This window comes from Pseudophryne corroboree, chromosome 12, assembly GCF_028390025.1.
Source record: "Pseudophryne corroboree isolate aPseCor3 chromosome 12, aPseCor3.hap2, whole genome shotgun sequence".
In the NCBI taxonomy this organism is placed as follows: Eukaryota; Metazoa; Chordata; class Amphibia; order Anura; family Myobatrachidae; genus Pseudophryne; species Pseudophryne corroboree.
Genome location: NC_086455.1, coordinates 126,824,240 through 126,844,909, shown reverse-complemented (window position 1 = coordinate 126,844,909; position 20,670 = coordinate 126,824,240). Strand labels below are relative to the sequence as shown.

The 20,670-nt window shown below is 44.4% G+C and overlaps 2 protein-coding genes across 3 annotated transcripts in view; both read right to left on the bottom strand.

Moving 5' to 3' along the window:
* Nucleotides 1-9,603, bottom strand: part of PSMA3 (proteasome 20S subunit alpha 3) — a 40,358-nt gene extending 30,755 nt beyond the window's left edge. Inside the window, exons 1-3 of the mRNA XM_063948000.1 lie at nucleotides 9,482-9,603; nucleotides 2,580-2,662; nucleotides 120-243 (exon numbers count right to left, since the gene is read on the bottom strand). Of these exons, the coding sequence (XP_063804070.1) occupies nucleotides 120-243; nucleotides 2,580-2,662; nucleotides 9,482-9,502 (228 nt within the window). The 5' untranslated portion in view covers nucleotides 9,503-9,603. The remainder of the gene's footprint in view (nucleotides 1-119; nucleotides 244-2,579; nucleotides 2,663-9,481) is intronic.
* A 1,996-nt stretch (nucleotides 9,604-11,599) lies between these two features.
* The window catches only part of ACTR10 (actin related protein 10), a 46,632-nt gene continuing 37,561 nt past the window's right edge, over nucleotides 11,600-20,670 (bottom strand). For both annotated transcript variants that reach the window (XM_063947999.1, XM_063947998.1), the window contains exons 11-13: nucleotides 19,585-19,666; nucleotides 14,085-14,286; nucleotides 11,600-12,459 (exon numbers count right to left, since the gene is read on the bottom strand). In XM_063947999.1, the coding sequence (XP_063804069.1) occupies nucleotides 12,278-12,459; nucleotides 14,085-14,286; nucleotides 19,585-19,666 (466 nt within the window). In that variant the 3' untranslated portion in view covers nucleotides 11,600-12,277. The remainder of the gene's footprint in view (nucleotides 12,460-14,084; nucleotides 14,287-19,584; nucleotides 19,667-20,670) is intronic.

Here is a 20,670-nt window from a genome sequence, read left to right as displayed (position 1 = left end):
GTACGACTACAATATAGTCGTTCAAAAACAGTAACAAACTAAGAGCCCTGTTACTCCAAAGTTTAGGATTTACAGTATCTGTTAATCGAAGCAAGAACAGTCACAGGGTTTCTCCTTACCATTCCGACATGCCGATCCACATTAAAGATACGCTTGTTGGAACCTTCTTCGTAAAGTTTGGATAGCACAAGTTTTTCTACACCAAACACAACTCCATCCTTACATCTGATGCCAATGGCAGTGCTGAAAAGCGAGAATGGAGACGGAATTCACAATCCAGACTACACAAGTAGTTATCTCGGATTGTAGCAGTTTCTCCTTCTGAGATTTTATAATCTCTGCACTTAAAATGAGCTAGTTCCCTGTTAGGGGTGTGGATCATTAGATCGACAGCGTCTAGGTCGACAATATTTAGGTCGACCACTATAGGTCGACAGGCTCAGGTGGTCGACATGTTCTAGGTCAACAGGTTGACATGAGTTTTTTGTTGTTTTTTTCTTCGTAGAGTGACCGGGAACCCCAATTAGTGCACCGTGTCCCCTCGCATGGCTCGCCATGTTTTGGGCAAGCTGCCTCACTTCGCTCGGCACTGATTACCGTTCCAAACGTAGTCCACGTGGATCATTAAGTATGAAAAAGTAAAAAAATAAATTACATTTTTTTGTGAAAAACTCATGTCGACCTTTTAACCTGTCGACCTTCTGACCCTGTCGACCTAGACAGTGTCGATCTTCAGACCGGATCCCCTCTGTTAGGCGCACAGTGTGGTGTGTAATCCCTATCTGCTCCCGCCCTTCACACAGGTCAAAATTGTAAATACAGCAAGGATGGCTATATAAAAATATTAAAATATCACTCGTATTAAATTTGGTGTTAGATAGAGATATAGAGATATATATATATATATATATATATATATGTAAATTTATAAAATACAAAAGCTACTAAATTCAATGCAACGATCCTAATTGACACAAAAGACAGCCCCCCAATCATCTGTAAGAGGAGTAATATCCAGAGAATCAATTGAGTGAGGGGCTAGAGATTTAAACCACGCAGTTCTAATCGTATCAGAAGGATGTGGCTTATATCACTTTTATTACGCAGAAACCCGGTATCATAAGAAATTCAGATGGCCTGTATTATGCCTGTCTGTAATAAATAGTACTATTCTGGGCTACCCTATCTCTATACATTTTACAAGCAGCCACCTTTGGCATTCCAAGCACAGTAGTAGATTAATGTTTTGTAAATCTTACTTAAAATTTTGATTTCACATAGGTATGAGAACAATTATATGCAGCTTGTGCCATTTTAATTCTAAAAATTCATGGAACAGCTACATTCTACTAAGGGGGGTATTCAATTAGTGCCGTTCTTTCAACCAGTCGGAAAAAAATTGCATTTTTCGCCCATTTTTAGGTTGAATTGACATTCGACCTATTCAATGCCCGTGCCGTTTTTTTCGACTGGTCGAAAAATCCGGCACTGGCGAAAAACAAGTATCCGCAAATTTGCCACAGATACACGCGCTTTGGCATATTCACGGGCGTTTTCGCTGGTTTTTGACGCAATTTTCGCCCATGCCGATTCGACAAAAAGAGTGAAACAGCATGAGGCGAAAAATGGATTAAAAAATGGTCAAAAACACCAGCAATTGAATACCCTGTTTCCAATTAGTGCAGTTTATTCGACCAGTCTAAAAAAAACGGCACTTAATTGAATACCCCCCTAAGTGTGAAAGTGACCACAGACGATAGTTCCTCCTCCTTCTAACAGCATGTGACCACCGTGGAGGATCACCAATGACTGGCTCCCACTCTGATCAGGTTTTACACTGGCTGCCACACAATGGGGTCGATTCAATTTGGCAACAGTTGAATAGCGCCGGGAATTAGCTCCCGGTGCTATTCAATACAGCGACTAGATACCCTCAATTGTCAGGAATTCTTCTCTCAGCCCCGGGGGGGGGGGTGAGAGAAGAAAACCGACAAAAGAGCTGCCGCGTGGCCGGCGTGAGGCTGATTCTGTCGGGAATCAGCATCGCCGTGGGTAGTTAAGTCGGAGAATGCTCGTTCTCCTGACAAAACTACCTGTAAGTCGGCGAGAACGGACATTCTCCGACTTAACTTTAGCTGAATTGAATAGCGTCGGGAGCTAATTCCCGGCACTATTCAACTGTTGCCGAATTGAATCGACCCCAATGTCACACCTGGTCATCTAAATCACAGATCGTCCTGGAAAAAGTAGCTTCAAGTTACAAAAGCTGCAGTTTTGAAAACAAATACAAAATGGAATATATGGGATGGCTAAAGATCTTCCCCACTAAACGGGTACAAGTCACATTTTAAAACTCGTTTGATCATGAAAGGAAGGGGTGGCTGGACCATACAGGTGATAAGTGGTTAAGTAACCTTTAAATTGAGAGGTAGGAATAAACAGAAAAATATATATTCCAGCAGTCATAATTGTGTTCCAAAAACAATACAGAACATGTCTAACATTCCACAGAATTTGCACCCACATTAGATGAATACTGAAACTAGAAAGATCACCTGGAGAGAAAAGGATTTCCTTACCTACTGTTTTCCACTGCTTTAGCAGCATATTCAACCTGAAACACTCTGCCATCTGGGGAGAACGTAGAGGCCGACAGATCATACTGTAATCACAACAAAAACAAGTGTATGTTTAAGGTTAATTCTAATTACCCAAAAAAATACGTCATAAAGGCAAATATTTGCAGAAAAAAAAAAAAAAAGAATCATTTATAAGACCTGTGAATCATAGTCACTGGTTTCACACTTATGTTTTTCAAAACGTATAGTGTCAGATAGACATCCCACTCAGCGGTGACCTTTCTGTGCCTTACAATTACACTGTGATGTGGATTTAAACACTATGGGGGGTACCCTATTAGCAGCAGTAATTTATGCTGCTAACAAGTTCATTGGGGCGATCCAATTAGCCCTGATGCGGCGCGCTCCTCCCACCAATGCCGGCACTTATCGGGGATTAGGTTTATGCACTCTAAGCGTAATCCGCAATAACACATGGGATCGGGACCTTATCCCGGATGCAGTGTGTTATCGCACGATCACAGGTACGCTTTCGTCCGATAAAACGGCCTTTAATTGTATACTGCAATAATGACTATCGGTCAAACATTGCGATTTCAGGTTGTTTTTATTGTCCGAAAACGGATCACTTCTAATTGGAAACCACCCCCAATGTAGACAAAAGTGATTGGACACCTCCCCCCCACCGCCAGCAAACAAAATGGTGTGCTCCTCCAGCAGATGTGTTTATGAAGGTTTATATTGCACACATATATTCCCCAGTGCTTTGCAGAGAATATTTGGCCTTACACACCAGTCCCTGCCCCAGTGGCTTGCCGGAAGTATATAACAGAGTCCGAAATGGGGATCATCGTAGGCTGTGTAACGTCATGTTCCCAGGGCAACGCTGGACTGGTATACAGAAAATTCAGTAACCCGGATAGACTGGTCATCTCAGTCAAGATCTTAACACCACTGAGAATCTCTGGGACGAATTGGAGCAACGGGTGCATTCTAGACCTTCTTCAGTATCGCAGTTGGCCACTGTATTTAAGGCGGAATGGCAAAACATACCGCCTGCTGTTGTACAGGAACTTGTGGAGAGTTTGCGAAGAAGGGCATCTGCAGTAATCATTGCATGTGGTGGATCTATAAAGTACTGACATCAATAAAATCTCATTGATGTATTTGCTGTCAGTGTCCAATAACTCGTGTCTACATTGTGTAGCTTTGCCTCTTTCTAATTGCTTTCAGCTTAAAGTAATAACAGATAGGAAAGGGCTGTCTGATTCCTCACTCAGCGATTCCTGCTCTCATTAATTACACTGCCCCCACCCCCTCTTTCCACTGCTCCGACTGCTGCTCGAACCCCGCACCATAGACCAGACAGACCCCACTTTTATTATAATTACCCCATCCCGGTGACAGGCTGGGTGCTTCTCTTCTGTAGCACTAGGTCTGTTCCGGCTCCCTCGTAATGGGAGCAGTTAGGACAAGTGCCACGCGGCGCTCCTGTGGTGCTTTCCAAACACTGGATTAATCCTATCATCTACAACATGCACCAAGCAGTGGCTGTCTTACCCCTGTGAAAGGACTATAATCCCTGTAGCCTTGTTACCACTGATTAAATCCTGCCTGCACAAAGCAAACAGCTGCATATATAACACAGAATGACAACTGCAGCAGCAGGGTCAGAATAGACAGTGCCCAGCATAGCAGTGTTACCCAAGAAACCAAACGCAGTTACTCCACAAGGGCTGTGGAGTTCTGTCTCTTCTGAATTCTATAGGTACAGTAGGTACCTATGCAGGGGTATGGCATGAACGCCGGTCAGCATACCGACGTGGGAATCCCAGTGGGGGAGGGGGTTAGTGAGTGCAGCAAGCCCCCTCACGGGCTCGCCGCCCTGGAGGCTCAGTGGCGCTACCAGTTCTATCCCTACTCTATGGGTGTCATGGACACAGACGAGTGGGAATAGTCCCTGTTGGTCAGCGTGCCGACCGTTGGGATTGAGAGGGGGCGGGATGTCGGGGGAGGTCATGTGACCGTCTGTCACATAACTACATCCCCCCCATGCAGTTGTATTAGCTTAAATATTATGTAAACCCCTTATTTGTAAGAAGACATGTTAAAGGAAAATTCCTCCTTTAAATTACCAATATCAATAAAGTGTGCGCTCCATGTATACTGGACTCCACAACAATGTAGTAAATGGCATAGACCATGGGTCTTCAACCGGTGGCCCTCCAGATGTTGTGAAACTACTCATCCCAGCATGCCCTGCCACAGTTTTGCTATTAAGGCAAGCTAAAACGGAGGAAGGCATAGTTCCACAGCAGCTGGAGGGCCACAGGCTGAAGCCCCATGGCATAGACGTTACCACAATCAACATAACCGGCAGAATGTAATACCAGCCAAGTTCGGCGGCCGAGCTCTGGACTTTTTTTTTTTTAAGGGGCAATCACTTAAAAAGCAAAACCATGCCTTGTAAGAGATTGCCCTTTTTAAAAAAATGACCGAGTTCATCCGGAATCCCGTACGGCCGCCATTACGTTCCGCCACATAGCTCTATAAATAATATTAAGTTTCAGAAGACTAAAGTCTATGAATACAAAAGTGAGCCGCATTGGTGGATGGAATAAAACAAACGCATGAGATCTGATCTTTCTAAACAGAATTCAGGCATCTCTGCCAAACTGACCTCCTACAACCCAAGATTCCAGTGTGTTAAACAGTGAATGTCAGTCACAGGAGGAGATTCAATTAGCTGCAATGTTCCAGTGGAACTTGTGTTACTATAAAGAGGGTTATCCGGGCTTGTTCTTGTTCACACCACATATGAAGTGCAGGCCAGGTATTCCCTCTCGTAAATACCTGAAATGTTATCTGCACATCCTGCAAGGATCCATAAAACAATATGGGTAACTCAATTTTTCCCACAGCATCAAGCTATGGCTTAGTCTAGCTGATAAGAAAATAGCTCCATTCCCTTCCGTGAACTGTGTGGGTCCCAGAAAATAAATCAGATAGCTGCATTAGGTACCTCAACATCTAAATACAGGCCGCCCACGCAATAGCCAAATAGAGCCATCATTTGGGTCCAATTCCTTCAGGGAATAAAACAAATCTGACCTGAAGGTTCCAGTGGGCTGAACCATACAGTCCAGGTAAGGGGGTGAGGTTGCTTTTCAAAGTAATCTGTGTGTCACAACCAGGCTATTCCTATTTTGTTATCTGTCTGTGCGAGAGGTGAAATAGCAGAGAGACACAGCATCCCCTCCACTTTGGACATCTCACTGTTTGATCATATAGCATCACTTCTTGTCCCGGCATCTACCAATGAAGTCTGTCGGGGGGTTTGAGTGATGCAACTGGTTTTGCCTTTTAAAATATTGGAGGTCATTCCGAGTTGTTCGCTTGCAAGGCGATTTTAGCAGAGTTGCTCACGCTAAGCCGCCGCCTACTGGGAGTGAATGTTAGCATCTTAAAATTGCGAACGATGTATTCGCAATATTGCGATTACACACCTCGTAGCAGTTTCTGAGTAACTTCAACCTTACTCGGCATCTGCGATCAGTTCAGTGCTTGTCGTTCCTGGTTTGACGTCACAAACACACCCAGCGTTCGCCCAGACACTCCCCCGTTTCTCCGGCCACTCCTGCGTTTTTTCCGGAAACAGTAGCGTTTTTTCCCACACGCCCATAAAATGGCCAGTTTCCGCCCAGTAACACCCACTTCCTGTCAATCACATTACGATCGCCAGAACGATGAAAAAGCCGTGAGTAAAATTCCTAACTGCATAGCAAATTTACTTGGCGCAGTCGCAGTGCGGACATTGCGCATTAAGCGGAAAATCGCTACGATGCGAAGATTTTTACCGAGCGAACAACTCGGAATGAGGGCCATTGTCGCTTGAAATCTACAGGCTAAATCCCCGACATCTCACGGCTGCCTGTAACTTGCAGGGTAATACATTTACTTAATTATATCCAAAGACCAACAAAGGCAGAACTGGACAGTCTATATTGCTAACCAACAATTAACAATTGCTTTAGAACAGCATTTCAATTGCATGGATCACCATTTACCGAGATCAATATCCCAATCAATTAAAGATTAGTGTAATGGTTAGCATTACTGACTCACAGCACTGAGTTTCAATTCCCACAACAGCCCTAAGTGGAGTTTGTATATTCTCCCCGTACGTGCGTGGGTTTCCTTTGGGTACTCGGTGTTTCTTCCCACAGTCCAAAAATATACTGGTAGTTTAATTGGCTCCTGACAAAATTAAATCTAATACCGCTTTTATACTGAGGATGCGTTGGACCCGGAAGCCGTACACGGATGTTTCCCAAGTGCAACCCATCAAGAGACCCCTTTCAGACAGCAGCCCGACATTGCATATTGACGGGTTTGTGATGTCACTGCCGGCATGGGCGGAGGCGGCACTTGGGAGATTAAATTATCTCCAAGCGCCGCCTCTTCTCTATGCAGTGAACGGGTCGCATCAACCTGGCTAACCTGTTTACACTGCACAATGACCCGGGTTCTTCCCGGGACCAACCCCACAAGCTAGCCGAGTTGGATTCCAGGGTAACTTTTACACAGAGTCACTCCCGGGATATCACAGCAACTACCCGGGTTTTTAGTGGCGGTATAAAAGGGGTACAAGCATGTGTATTTGGGTAGATTAGATAGCACATGGTTCTTATCTGCCATCAAATTCTATGTTTCTATGTAACCAGGGGGAGGGGGGGGGGGCTATGTACTAAGCCTTGGAGAGAAAGTGACAACCAACCAGCTACTAATACCCCTTTCAGACATGCTCCAAATTCCCGGGATTTTGCACATGAACGCGCTTCAACCCGGGAATTTGGTATGTCTGAAAGGCACCGACCCGAGAACGTGATCCGGGTCGCCAACCCTGCAATTGACCAGGGTTTTTCCCGGGACTCGAGTCCCGGGAAGACAACCCGGCTTAGGTTTAAAAGGTGCGACCAGGGAATTTACTCCCAAATCGCACCTGATTGGCTGGGCTGCCTGGAGGAGGCCGGAGTGAAGAGGGGCCGTGCGCCAGCTGCTGTAATCCATGCTGCTGTGAGTAGCTGAAGCAGCCGGCGCAGCCACAAAACAGGCCTGTTTGAGTGTGTGTTTATACTACATGTATTTGTGTGTTTTCAGTGTGACATGTGTATGTGTATATAAGATATGTGACATTAGAGTAGCCTGGTCTGACCTGGCTGCCAGGGCAGACTAAGGCTTATGTCTGAAAGGGGTCGACTTGGGAATTTCCCAGGTCTCAGGTTTAGGGTGAAAGGGGGTCCCAGCAAAAACCCGGGATTTTTCAGAGGTGAAAATCCCGGGTCTGAAGCAGGGAAATTCCCGGGTCCTATGTTTAAAAGGGGTATTAGTGTCATTAGTCAAACACAGCCTGTAACATGGCAGTTAGGAGCTGATTGCTAAAGTATCAACCACTCTCCAAGGCTTAGTACATAGGCCTCAACGTGTGTAGCTGGTACCACTCATGCTGCTCTCAGATCGCAAATGCCGAATCCTACCCGGTAAGAGAAACGTGTCCTTACCGGGTGGGATACGGCATTTGCTCTCCTCTGCTGGCTTTCCGACCCAGCAATATACCGGGTTGGTTGCCATAGCAGCGGGGGACACAGCAGCAAGGGTGGAGGCGGCGCTGGGAGATGAGCTCATCTCCTGCGCCGCCTCTCCCTTTGCTGTGAATGGGAGCCGTGTCGCATTGAAATGGCTCCCATTCACACTGCACCTGACCCGGTATTCAACCCGGTAATAACCCTTCTTTTTAACAGGGTTGAATTACCGGGTCAGGCGACCCACTAATTCGGCAAAGGCGCTTTCACATCGCACACTGACCCGTTTCGACGCGGCAATGCCGTGTCAATACCGGGTTATCTGTGTGATGTGAAAGGGGTATCAGTAAGGTTTCTCCACCCAAAATTGCATGTGCAGAACTCATTAGACTTCTAAGCTCCCATGAGCAGCACCCTCTACCCACCTGTAAGTCCTATTAGAATACCTTGCGTATAAATTTACTTGTTTATGCATATTAACCATTATGTCTATTGTACAGTAATGCACTTCATTTATCACTAGTGTTGCATTTTATGCTTTTTGCACCAGTTAGCCTTCTTTGCCTTTAAAATATGCTATACTCCCATACCATGCAGCACTGCAGATTTTTGAGCTACCTTATATACTATTAATGATGCCGGTGCGCCAGGAGGGTAAGCCAACCAATATCAAGAGGTTATTTCCATCATTCACATCAGGACCTGCGCCAGAGGAGCTGGAAATTTATATTCCCCACTACATGTACACATGCAGACATGGTAGGGTCCATTTTTTCGTCAGATGCCAATCATGTCTTTGTATTGTGGGAGGAATCCGGAGTACCCGAGGGCCACCTTCATGGAGAGAACATACAAGCTAAACACAGATAGGGGGGAGACTTATCAAAGCTTGGGGAGAGATTACGTACCAATCAATCATTTGTGATATCTCTCAAGTTTTGATAAATTCCTCCCATAGTGCCTTGGTTACAAATCGAACCAAAGACCTCAGTGCAGTGAGACTGCAATGCTAATCACTGTTCCACCGTGCTGCCCCTAATGCAGGAACATGGAAGAGAAGTGTGTCTATGATATGCAATATATCCCGACAGTAACACGGGATGGCGGGGACATACGGTAACGTGCAGTGAAGCATGAGTCAGCACGGAGCGCTCTCCCGGCCGGGTCCGCTATACATACACGAGAGGCCGGGGCTCCGTTCTTTCAGCGCCCGCTCCCTCCGCACACAAAGAAAGGGAAGCCGCTGCACCAGCCGCGGACAGAGCAGCCAGCTGTACCCCAGGGATAGACCCCATTGCCCGGGCCAGAGCCGCCACTCACCCCGGTCCCGATGGAGCTCATGTCTGACAGTACCCAGCGGCGGCGGCAGGCGGTGATACTGCACTTTCACTTTGGACTTCCTCCGTACGCACTCACCAACCAGTATCTCGCAGTGTGATTGGCCGGCGTTGCCCAAATCACCAGCTGCGTTTCCAGGCGCATGCCCAGTAAACCGCACACCAGAGAGTAACGGGGCCTGAGTTTAGCCTCGAGAGGTAACTGTTCAAGCGCCAGGTCAGGTCTGGCAGCGCCCCCTTGTGGCCGGAGGCCTGTACGGCTGCCTGTTATGGAAGCAAATGTGTGTCAAAAAAAGCAAAATGTATTTGCTGATGATCCTATAACAGACCCCACAGCCACAGCTTACCGTGTCTCACACTGCTGACAACTTACACATACTGTCCTGACTTGGTTTTCTCATTTGTGTAGTTGTTCTGAGTCGCAGTTTATTTTCTCATTCTCCAGGACGTCCAGTCATAATGTTTTCTGTAACATTCTGATGCTAGAAAATAACTGGCAGTGTCTTTCCTCTACAGCACCCTCTGTCCGGGCCCAGGACCGTAGTTCCAGCAGTCCCCCCTCTGACGGCAGTCCTGGCCACGGTCATCAGTGCTGAGTATAGGCTGCTGAACATACGCTAAAAGACTATAGGATGAGCCATCAGAATCAAACAGCAGCATTGTGACATTTCTATATAATTCAGTCATACTATATTATTCTGATTTTCAGAAAACAAGTTCATCAAAAAGATTTTAACACCTTTGCCGGAGAGCGTTCTACCGTAATCCAAATTTTTATTTTTTATTTTTTTACTTTAACATTCATCACATTCCAATATCCATCTAGCTAATCTTTTAATACCATTTTTTTTTTAAATACCATTATTTGCAAGCCAAATGTAAATTGCAGTGCAAATAAAAAGCTGTCCAACTTTGTGGGCAAGGGGGGTTATTCAGAGATGTTAGCAAACCAAAAAAGCTCGCAATTGGGCAAAACCATGATGCACTGAAGGTGGAGCAGATGTAACATGTGGTTATATAGTTTCTGTGCAGGGTAAATACTGGCTGCTTTATTTTACACTGCAATTTAGATTTCAGTTTGAACACACCCCACCCAAATCTAACTCTCTCTGCACGTTACATCTGCCCCACCTGCAGTGCACATGGTTTTGCCCAACTGCTAACTTTTTTGTTTGCCAACAACTCTGAATAACCCCCCAAAAGGGCCTAATTCAGGTTTGTACGCAATTCCAATTGTAATTTTCTAGGCCATGGAACCGCTACTGTTAGCAAGTGCTGCTGCCACCCAGAAATGAAAAGAGATGCCTACCGGAGGGAATGCAACTCATTTGCTATTGTGTACACATTCGCAGCTTATTTTCAAATACGGGGAACATTGAGGCTAAGGGTAGGCCTATGGCTACGCAGACTGGACACAGAAATACACATGCAGTCACCATGTATTTGTACGTACAAGCTCGCAGCCATCAGCAGATACACACCCTAAAAACCGCTATGACATGCCTGCGTTTTCCCAACAACTTGCCATTCACAGCTCCAAACATGTCACTTCCTGTCAATCACTTTTCCCTGATATCCTAATTGCGAGCAGCATCACAGCTGCAATTTAGTGCATGGCGATCACAGCAAATGTGCAGCCTGCCGATAATCGCTCGGTTGCATGAACATCAGCCCTTGCATACAAACAATAATTATGCCCTAAATGCAAAAGCTGGCAGTATTTACCCTGCATGCAAAAAGAATAAATGTATTGCCACGTGGTTTGTCAAGGTACACAGTTACTTACTAATTTTTTCTTTATTCCTAATCACATTTCTGGCACTGGGTTTAGAGGGAAAATAATAGTACAATAATACTAAATACAAAACTAGGCATCTTTTGTATTAAACAGTCCCTTTAATTCCCGCAGCCGAAACTACCAAAGATGCAGCAACTATGAAAAGTGCATCTTAGTAAATTAAACCCGTGTTTCCCAACTTTAAGCCAGACACAGTAGATAGTTCATCATTTAAATGTGGAGTCTAAGACGCATTATGTATTAATTGTCCTTTATAAATGTTATTCTTATTTCTAGAATGTGAAGATTTCCCACAACAAAGAATTTGGAATGTTTCTGTAAACGGTTTATTGTTCATGTACGTCAGGTAAATACAGTGCTAAGAGCTGCATGTGCTCGCTACAAAATACTGTAAGTATACAACAAAAATGTGTAAAGAAAAACAAATTATATCATTTGACAATCTTTACAGAAGTAAAATAATAAAATAAATCCCATATTTCTGTTTTCTTTGCTAGTTATATTGACTACAAACAATTGGCAACTTGATAAAAGAAATGCAAACAAACAGCACAAGGATGTGGCACAGATGCTATATTCCCATCTCAGTGATGCTGCCAGTTCCTTGTAAGCTGTATTCTTATCAATAAAGTTACAATATGGCTGCCACCATTGCGTGTACAAGACAAGTGCTTTGTATTTTAAGCTTCGTTCTTGCATGAGTAAACCAATGCCATCTCCATTCAGTTTTGATGAAGGACAATAAAGAAATAAAATCCTGCAATAAATACTGTTTTCTAAACGTTCCATCTTGTGATAGTCAGGAGGCATTCTGTATAGCTAGATCTGTGCTGCGTAAACAAGGCCAAACATTTAATACGGAAAATTATTATGCCTTTTCAGCTTTTAAAGTTACAATAAATATTAATATTTTTAATATATAGTTATAGTCGTTCGCTAAGCTTGAAGAACAGTAGTGTCGAATTTTCTGGGCTTGTCGTATCACTTTTCAGTAGAAAAGGCTCTTTTCATCATTGGGGGAGCAGACTTTCCAATATCAAACATAATTTCCAGAGGCGGGTTGTTAAGACAGCACCAGTCGGGAATGCGCCCAGTCTGGTTATAATATTCTTTAGACACAGAACGACTCCCAAGGATATCCTGTAAAGCTCCAAATATCGCTCCTGAAATAGGAAAAGAAAAATACAACGTGGTTAAAAACCCAAATTTCTCTAGGTTCATAAAAAATAATTTCCAATTCCAATAGAATAGGCTAGTTCTAATACAGTACATGCTTTTGGGCTTATTGGTGTAGAATTAAGAGACACTGATCTTCTTCTCCCTTCTGGGTGCTTAACAAATTTAAATAGCATACCAGTCACACACAATGAAGGCAGCCATTTTGTGGACTACACATATATATAAAAAACAAATGCAGTCTCAGGAAGTCAACACTTGCCTTTTCTCCTATTTGTACTGGTGGTGTCAGTACGTGTTCTTTGTTATATGTTATAAATGTCTCCATTTCATTACCAGCCACTGTGCTCAGAGCTTGTAAAAATGCAACAGTTGTAGAGTAGAGGCGGACATTTTTAGCGGCAAAAATATTCCTAAAGGGGCAGAATATGAATTACCCAGAAACCAGTGCAATACTCATAAATGCTAGTTCAGTCCACATAATAGCATCCACTAGGAATGCCTTGAAACCATTGCTGAAATCAGCTTTGTAATAAAGGAGTGGATGCCTTCCCTTTCTGCATAATGCTGCCCACAAACATCCAAATCTAGATGAACTACTCCCAGATCAGGTGGAGCTATTTAGGGTGGCCAGCTGATAACGGCATGTACGGGTTGAGTATCCCTTATCCAAAATGCTTGGGACCAGAAACATTTTGGATATCGGATTTTTCCGTATTTTGGAATAATTGCATACCATAATAAGATATCATGGTGATGGGACCTAAGTCTAAGCACAGAATGCATTTATGTTTCATATACACCTTATACAGGTAATTTTAGCCAATATTTTTAATAACTTTGTGCATTGAACAAAGTGTGTGTATATTCACACAATTCACTTATGTTTCTTATACACACAGCCTGAAGGTCATTTAATACAATATTTTTAATAACTTTGTGTATTAAACAAAGTTTGTGTACATTGAGCCATCAGAAAACAAAGGTTTCACTATCTCACTCAAAAAATTCAGTATTTCGGAAAATTTGGATACCTGTACATGTAAATATCGCTCACAGTGACCAGACTTTTTTTTTTCCAGCGAGTGCAAATCTGATCAGTGCAAATCTAATCTGATCAGTTTTGAAGCAGATTCTCATTTGAACCAAAAGTATCATCATAAACAAGAATTTCCAATTCTAGTCCTCAAGTAATCCCAATATATCATGTTCATGTTTTGAGAATTTCTGTTTCATGCAGAAGTGAAAAATTTTGTTTGGATCAGAAAATTTTACATCTGTCCGCCCAAGCTATATGTAGAAAACATCAGCTGTTGGGGTTCTCCGCGACCAAAGTTAGGAAATTCTTTTATAAACAAATTGTCTAACCTCAATTCTCAATGTGCAGCCAGTATGAAATATTTGACTAAATACAACTCATCACAGTCAGGAAGATCTGATAGCTTGACAACAATTTGCAGGTATTATGAAAGAGCAGTGATTCAGAGATCCGCTTCTCTTCAACTATTATAGGAAGGGCAGTAAAATAACAACCAGTGTCTGGGGGACTTTTATTTCTAAGACCTAAAAAAGACAGTAGTTAAAAATTCATGGAAGTAAATGTATACGTTACCTCCAAGCCAGGCCACACAGTTGGGTTTTGCAGGAGGAGTGTGGACCTTGAAGGTCTTGGTGGCAAGAGTTTCTTTATATTTTGGCTTTTCAACCAAGTATCGGATCTCTGCCAATAACCGGTGAAGGAATCCTGGCAGCATAGCTGTGCCGCCAATAACCACTATGTTTTCAGCCAGTTGTTTCCTGGTATCTATAGGACACTGACATACAGAAATGTGGGATCAGGGGATCTTGCTAGTAACAATGGGACTAATTCAGACCTGATCGCAGCAGCAAATTTGTTAGCAAATGGGCAAAACCATGTGCACTGCAGGTGGGGCTGATATAACATGTGCAGAGAGAGTTAGATTTGGGTGGGTTATTTTTGTTACTGGCTGCTTTATTTTTACACTGCAATTTAGATTTCCGTTTGAACACACCCCATCCAAATCTAACTCTCTCTGCACATGTTATATCTCTGGTCACACATTTTTGAACATCCCCATTTTTTCTAGTTTTTGTTGAAATTTAAGCAGTGTAATGTCTTATTAAAAATTAAAGAACAAATAAACAATTGGAAATAACAATAAATCATTTTGTGTAACAAATGTAATATTAATTTTGTGACTCAAGTAAGCCCCTTTTGCCATAACACACACACCATCATCATTCTTTCTACAATGAAAATCAAATATTGCTCAGGAAGGTCTTTCCAACACTGGGCCTCATTCAGCAGCAGATGCATTTACAAAGCTGAATGCAGGCAGCTTTGCGAATGCCTCCACTGAAAATGCAAATGCAGAAGAGATGTCAGACAACTCCTTGCTGCATTTACGATCCTAGCAATGAAACTAACGTCGCGGAATGGTGTCAACATTGCGTTGTTCCCCGCAAACGACAAGCTGAGTAAGTCTCTGCTTACGCAGGCTGGCCGTCGCAGAACGCCTTGCGAGGCCATGAAATCTGCGTCTTTAGAAGCAGACCTTGGCCTCACCGCTCCACATTATTGGCCTCACATTATCTCAAACCAGCTTGATGGGGTTCAAGGGAGAAATTTATTAAGCCTTCTGAAGAATGAGAAGTTCACAAATGAAGAAGTTGCCCATATCAACCAATTCGCATCTAGATATCATATTACAGAATGTACATGACAAATGCTAGGTAGAAGCTGACTGGTGAAGTGGAAACGTTGCCCATCATGTCCACTCTTTAGAAGGTTTAGTAAATCTTCCACTAAGTCAATGCTGTAAGACTGTGCTAGCCATGCCATGATTTGAAGCCTAGTATCATGTTCTTTTCCTCGAAGGTAGTTCTGACATAGACTGAGGTATCTTTTGGGGCATTATCTTGCTGCAGGATGAACCTTTGAAACACTTAGACCAGAGGGCATTGTGTGGCTCTGCAAAATGCTGGGGCAGGGTGAAAGTCATCCCTTCCTTCTCCATGCTTGACAGCAGATGGTATCACACACAGAGGAACCATCCTTTCGACCTCTCAACAGCATACAAAAACCCTGCGTGGGGAATAAAAGATTTCAAATTTGGACTCAGCGGTCCGTAAGACATTCTTCCAGTCTGGAATAGCCCACTGCAGGCGTTTCACGGCCTAGGCAAGCCTCCTTTTCTTATTCTGCCATCTATGGGTTTTTTTACTGCCACCTGACCTGTCACACATAGGGGTATATTTACTAAACTCCCGATTTTGACCGAGATGGTGTTTTTTCTTCAAAGTGTCATCTCGGGAATTTACTAAACTCAAATCACGGCAGTGATGAGGGCATTCGTATTTTTTTGGAAGTCCAAGAAAAAAAATACGAATGAATACACCATCGGTCAAATACGCCAGCAAATTAGTAGAACTCGGTCATTTACTAAAAAGTGCAAATCACAAAATACCCAAACACTGCCTTGAAAAATTACAAATCGTAATAAAGTGCTAAAAAAACAAAAAACAGACCTGCTTTTTTTAGCCGTGATTGGATAGGCATGCACGGATCCATGAGATCCGTGCATGTATATCAGTGGGAAGGGGTAGGAAAGTGTTAATTTTATTTAAAAAAATTGCGTGGGGTCCCCCCTCCAAAGCATAACCAGCCTCGGGCTCTTTGAGCCGGTCCTGGTTGAAAAAATATGGGGGAAAAAGTGACAGGGGTTCCCCCATATTTAATCAACCAGCACCGGGCTCTGCGCCTGGTCCTGGTTCCAAAAATACGGGGGACAAAAAGCGTAGGGGTCCCCCGTATTTTTGAAACCAGCACCGGGCTCCACTAGCTGGACAGATAATGCTACAGCCGGGGGTCACTTTTATACAGTGCCCTGCGGCCGTGGCATTAACTACCCAACTAGTCACCCCTGGCCGGGGTACCCTGGGGAAGTGGGGACCCCTTCAATCAAGGGGTCCCCCCCCTCCAGCCACCCAAGGGCCAGGGGTGAAGCACGAGGCTGTCCCCCCCATCCAAGGGCTGCGGATGGGGGGCTGATAGCCTTTTTTAAAAGTTATTGATATTGTTTTTAGTAGCAGTACTACAAGGCCCAGCAAGCCTCCCCCGCAAGCTGGTACTTGGAGAACCAGCATGCGGCGGAAAAATGGGCCCGGTGGTACCTGTAGTACTGCTACTAAAAAAATACCCCAATAAAGACATTACACACACACCTTGAAAGTATAACTTTAATACATACATGCACACCACCATATACACATACTTACCTATGTACCCACGCAGGTCGGTCCTCTTCTCCAGTAGAATCCATGGTGTACCTGTTGAAAATTTATACTCACCAAATCCATGGTAGAAGGCTCCTCGTGGAATCTATTTGTAATCCACGTACTTGTTAAAATAAAAAAACGGATACCCGACTACGAACTGAAAGGGGACCCATGCGTATGGCAGGAACCCCCTCTAACTTAAGTCCAAGAAGGTTCCATCAGCCAATCAGGGAGCGCCACGTTGTGGCACCCTCCTGATTGGCTGTGTGCTCCTGTACTGTATGACAGGCGGCACACGGCAGTGTTACAATGCCTATGCGCTCCATTGTAACCAATGGTGGGAACTTTGAGGTCAGCGGTGAGGTTAGTCTTCCAGGCATTGTGGTCCACAGTCATGCTGACGTCTTTAATGAAGAAGGGCCCGAGCTCTGTTCCTGAGCACCAGCAATTGCTGGTTTGCGTGGTTTACCTCTTGCGCCGCTGGAGGGCGTAGAAGCACCTCTGGATTCGCCCTTGAACTTGGCCGTCCGAAAGGACTGTAACTTAGAAGCTGAATAAGTCTTCTTGGTTGGGGGGGGCTGCAGAAGGAAGATACGTAGACTTACCCGCAGTAGCTGTGGAGATCCATTTGTCTAGTTCATCTCCAAACAAGGTCTCTCCTGTGAATGGTAGGCCTTCCACACCTTTCCTGGAGTCTGCGTCAGCAGTTCACTGACGTAGCCACAAGCCCCTGCGTGCCGACACTGCTATAGCGGTGGTGCGTGCGTTAAGCAAGCCTCTCTCTTTTACGGCTTCCACCATAAAGTTCGCAGAGTCCTGTATATGCTACAGGAGTAAAACAACATCCCCCCTAGACAAGGAGTCTACTCTTTCCATTAGGTTACCTGACCATTTTGCAATGGCTTTAGTTATCCACGCACATGCAATAGTGGTTCTTTGGGCCACCCCAGCACCTGTGTACAATGATTTGAGTGTAGTCTCAATTTTACGACCAGCCATGTCTTTTAGGGAGGCTGCACCAGGAACAGGCAATACAATTTTTCGTGACGGCCTACAGACTGATGCGTCCACTATCGGTGGATTTTCCAATTTTTCCCTATCCTCCAGAGTAAAGGGAAAAGATGAGAGCAACCTTTTAGGGATCGGACATTTTTTTTTCATCAGGATTAACCCACGGTTCTTCAAACAGGGTATTCAATTCCTTTGACACAGGAAAAGTGACTGAGGACTTCTTTTTTACATTAAAATAAGATTCCCCACACTCCTCTGACACTTTATCAGGAATACGCAGAACATCTCTGATAGCTTCTCTAACAGCCTCTATTCACTGTGACAGAGCCGCATCTCCCCCTCCCCCCTCCAAGTCTACCTCACCCTCCTCCAAGTCTGACCCTTCAGCGTTAGAGTCAGACTGCAGGATATGAGCAAGAGATCGCGTACAAATGGGAGGGAATTGAGACACCAATTTGGGGAATGTTCCACAGCCTTATTTTAAGTATTGCGTCTCTTTCTCATTGCGGGAACATTTTGTAGAAAGAGTAGAGATCATTCTTTCAGAGAATTAACCCACTCTGATTCAGTCCCGCTATTCTGTGAACCCCGAGTACCCAGTAATGAGCCCCCTGGTGAAGAGGAACACTCCGCTGTACAAGAAACACACTCTTTGCCTGACATAATGTAAATGTGACAGCACACACACACACACACACACACACACACACACAGGAAAAGGTTAAGCACAATTAACCCACAAATAGCCCTTCAGGGAGACACAGAGTTGTGTGGAGCCAGCCCCCACCACGTCCGTATCACTAATGCCAAGCTTAGCTGGGTCGCAGACTAAGTACCCTGATAAGGGACTTAGTACACTAGTAATCGATCCCCCCCCCTCCCTGCTATGACCACCTGGTACCGCTGAGGTAATTTGGAGTCACACTGGATGAGCTGCGCATTCCTGTCCGTTAGTGTCTGTGTCCACTGCAGAGGGAAAATGGTGCTGGCGAGCTGCTGGATCCTCTCATCGTGAAGCCCCGCCCCTTCAATGGCGCACGGTCTTCCCACTTTTTCAGACTGGCTAAGGAATTTGGTGCTTGAAATGGACAGAAACTGTTTAAAGGCTGTGTTTGCCAGTATGGGTACCGTGTACAGTGTACTGAGACGCAGTTGTGTACTGTGTCTGGAGACGCATTCCGCCCCGTTTAGAAGCCGTGCGTCTCCATACCCTAGTGCCGCCATAATGGGCGGCGCCCCGCTTACTGGGACGCCAGCTTAGTAATTACCACTCTTCTGGCTCTGTTAGGGGTGACGGCGTGCTGCGGGAATGTATGCTCGCCGTGGTGGGGCTTGCGCATAGTTCCCTAACAAGCTCAGTGTTCTGTCAGCGGGGTACGGGACAGTTAACCCTCCAAAAGGTTGTGCCGTCCCCCCCCCCCTACCTAAGTCCTACGAAGCAGGCAGGCTGGTGCCACCCAACCCTGCCTGAAAATAACAAACATATAAAATACATGCAGACAACTTTTCAGGAGCTTCCTTCAGCGTGGCCGGCTCCTCTGGGCACATTTTCTAAACTGAGTCTGATGGAAGGGGCATAGAGGGAGGAGCCAGCCCACACTATCAAATTCTTAAAATGCCCATGGCACCTAGTGGACCCGTCTATACCCCATGGTACTAAATGGACCCCTGTATCCTCTAGGACGTAAGAGAAATGTAACGTATGTTCTCTGATCTTTTACAACTGTGATGTTAAGCAAAAAGTACAAACACTTGGTAGTAGAGCAGCTTTTCCATTAATCAGCTGTGTGTGGTTGTGTTACCTGCACAAGCGAATCCAGTATTAGTGTGGCAATAGACTTCTCTTCATTGTCCTGCTCAAACAGAATTTCTACAACAGAGTCCCTGGGGATGATAAGAACACATCATGTAGCCCTAACACAACTGATTGCTTTACATGTATCCTTAATACATTACTTTTTACTTACCCTGCTCCTTCCACTATCCAACTCCATATGAGAAATATGCATGTGCCAATTTCCACATCATGGCACTGCCCTGCCCTCACTTACACAACCACAGTATTGGACAGGTCCCTGCTTCCTCCAGTTTCAGCTCACCTCCGAACACAATCTGTACTGCTGTGAACATTGTGATGATCTGGTTACAAGTGGGCAGCACGTTTGGTGTAATGGTTACTATTACGGTCCTACAACACTGAGGTCTTGGGTTCAATTCCCACCAAGGCTCTTCCTATGAGAAGGTTGTGTGTTTTCCTCTGGGTACTCCAGCTTCCTCTGACAATCCAAAAACATACTGGTAGGTTCATTGGATTCTGACCCAAAAATTAACCCCGTGTTTGTGTGGCAGGGAATATAGACCTCAACCTCCCCTGCAGGAGGGACTTTTTTGAATGGGCAAATATTCTCTGTAAAAGTGCTGTAGAATATGTGCGCAATATAAGTAACTTAAGAATAAATGAATTCTACCCTTTGCCCAGTTCAACACCAGTTATGCAGGGGATGCACCCACCCCCTGCACCGACCTTTCAATCACACCATAAAATGCTACTTACAATAATTGTATTAGAATTTGAAAAAACTGAATCTCTGCATTAAAAGACAATCCAGAACAGATTACTAAACAGGACAGTTCTGAACAAGTGATCGCCAGACACAGTATAATAAAGCTGATTTAAAAAAAAAAAAAAAAAGTCTGCCATTCAGTTCATCACGCTCCTTTAGCAATGACAATGATTACATTAATTTAACAATGATGAACTGTACCACACAGATGAAGAATGTGTCACCTGTGTCCAAGCAATGCTTGCACAGTAAGTGATAAATGGGCCGATAGTTCCTCTCAGCAATCTGTATCCATGTAAAGCCACTCTAAGTGTGAGTACGGAC